The 2,507-nt window shown below is 46.1% G+C and overlaps 1 protein-coding gene across 1 annotated transcript; it reads right to left on the bottom strand.

Moving 5' to 3' along the window:
• Positions 1–1,454: 1,454 nt before the first annotated feature.
• Positions 1,455–2,220, bottom strand: LOC133891345 (uncharacterized). The gene has a single exon (XM_062332061.1). The coding sequence runs from the start codon at positions 2,089–2,091 to the stop codon at positions 1,762–1,764; it is 330 nt and encodes a 109-aa protein (XP_062188045.1). The 5' UTR covers positions 2,092–2,220; the 3' UTR covers positions 1,455–1,761.
• Between the last annotated feature and the right edge of the window lie 287 nt (positions 2,221–2,507).

Raw genomic sequence — 2,507 nt, 5'->3', positions numbered from 1 at the left:
AGACACTTCGTCATTGCATGCCTCCCGGAAAAGGATAAAAAAAAAACTACAAAGTGGATGTGGAAGACGAAAAGGTCAAGATCTTCGTCTCCAAGGAAAAGATTAACATTTCAGCGATTTTGGGACCAATTAATGCAACTGGTGATCGCCTGACATAACAGTGATTGTGATTGTCGATTAACGGATCACCAGCTAGCAAATGCATTATATAACTAACACATCACAATTAATTCGTCTGATCCACGAATGTTTCTAAGAAATGTTATGTCACACCAGAAGATTAATTAGTTCCTTCTGAAGTCAATGGTACAGAATAGTTCTGCAGAGTGCTTCTCGCTGGGGGTCACATTGTGCAGCCATTGATTTAAAATCAAGGTTGCAGGAGCCAGATATTCAGAGATCAGATCGTTATCTGCAGCAGAATGACGACTTCCGCTGGAGTCGAAAACCTTGATTAAAAAAAAAATGAGCTGTATTTTGGATCTGCATCGGGACGCCATGTTGTCTTGCATGAACCCGAGTCAAGTTGGTGGACAACTACAGTGTCCAGTTGCGATATAACTTTGAAGACCAGTGAAGCCAATGGTGCAATATAAATAATTTCTATGTCAGACCATACCAGTTAACTGTTAATTTACATGTCTAGAGCAGCACAATTTCATACTTCGAATTCTTATGCCTTCAATATTATCTCAACCAACAATTTGATCAAAATTTAAATTAAAAGAAAAACGGAAAGAAAGACCTACTTTGAAGTCAACACGGGCCAAAGGTCCAATTATCAGAACTGTTCGTGGGTGGAACAGAAGATTAGTTGGAAAACCAAAAATCCATAGCTTAAATCCGTTGAGAAATCAGTTCGTAACCTAAACTAACTAATTAGCTTAACTTTAAGAAATAATTATATCCGTTCCAACGGGCTTAAATTGCAAGAGCTCAACAGAAAATCGCTCCAATGAAAAAAGAAAGAAAGAAAGAAAGAAAGAGAAGCCAAAAGGAAAGAAAAATTGCAGAACGTCCTCGGAAATTAAGCAGGCATGATCACGATGGAGTAACCAGACATCCAAACATGAGGAGCCGAGGAGTGGAGGTTCACCATCTCAACCACTCTCTCAGTCTCTCCAGCCTCCAAAACCGCAACTGCAGGGCAACAAAACCATGGCGGCAGTGCTGCTACTGCATGTCACTCCTACTTCACCTTCATGCATGAAAAATGAACGATGGCAATGGATTGGTCGCTGTATTTAGATCTTTCGAGATATAATCTCTAAACAGATCAAATCCCAATCCGGCCGCTTTTTGAACGCCGGGTTTTGAAAACCTACGAGAATCCTGTGTTCTAAACAGGCCCACTGCGACAGAAAACATCGTTTGGAAGTAGGCTGGAAGGGACTGAAATAATAAAACCAGTGCAAAGTCAGTAATACTCTGGACATAAATTGACAATAAACGTATCCAAAATCAAATGCAAGAAGCAATGGAACCAGCTACCAGATGTCCATTTCACATACACCATATATAGCCTTCTACACCTTACTAAACTAAGCACAAATTTTAGTTACTCTAAATATATAGCCTATCTCAAGCTCCATTCTTGATCCCATACCTACCAAATATACATCCTACACATACTATAATGGTAGTATGAACACAAGATGAACACATGATGGACGACTAGGAGGCTCGTCTCCTTCCTCCCATAGCCATAACAACCAGATCGTCGATGAACATGCCAACAAGTAGCATGAATTCGACCATATTTCACTCGGGTATGCTCTGCGTCGACGGCCTCCACTGCCCCTCCCCCCTGTGCCGGAAGTTGGAGCTGGTGCTCGCCACGCACAGGAGCTCCGAGATGACCTCCCGCACCGGCACGCCGCCCTGCTTCCCGTGGTCGACGCGCCGCAGCAGCTCCTCCAGCTGTTTCCTCGTGATCCTGATCTTCACCTCCGTCGCCGCCGGCCCTCTCTCGCCCTTGCGCGCCGCCTCCTCGTTCTCCGCCACCTTCTCCTCCACCCACACTACGGCTCTCTTCTTGGCGCAATGCTCGCCGCCGCCGCTGCGACGCGACCTTTGGAGACAGTTCCCCATCTCTGCCTGAGATAGGACCCGGCGGTCACGGCGAGGTCGATCAGATGGAACGACAAACCCCGGCGTGGATTGAGCAAAAAAAAAAAAAAAAAGATTCGTTCGCGATTTGGGCTTGGGAGACGCGATGGGAATGGCCGATCGTTTGGGAAGGCGCGCGACCGCGTTAGTGTAGTTATAGGCGCGCGCGGCAAAGGGAGGGAGGGAACGAACGAGGACGACGACGAGACAAGATGCGTCCGGGGCACGTGGATGGTCGTGATCGGCCTCGTTGATGCCGGGCCGACCACATCGCCGTGCTGGCGCGTCTTGATCCGTGCGATGGTGTTTGGACGGACTGGATCGGACTTTGGCGGTTGCTTACGGTGTGAAAGGGGGGAACTTTTTTTATATTTTTAAATCAGAAAATTGTAAATATA

This window comes from Phragmites australis, chromosome 14 (assembly GCF_958298935.1).
Source record: "Phragmites australis chromosome 14, lpPhrAust1.1, whole genome shotgun sequence".
Classification (NCBI taxonomy): Eukaryota; Viridiplantae; Streptophyta; class Magnoliopsida; order Poales; family Poaceae; genus Phragmites; species Phragmites australis.
Note: the sequence above shows the minus strand (reverse complement) of the source record. Positions and strands in the feature narration are given on the sequence as shown.

What these genes read in the sequence shown, in the direction of transcription:
- LOC133891345 (XM_062332061.1), bottom strand. Translation starts at nt 2,091, where the DNA reads ATGGGGAACTGTCTCCAAAGGTCGCGTCGCAGCGGCGGCGGCGAGCAT.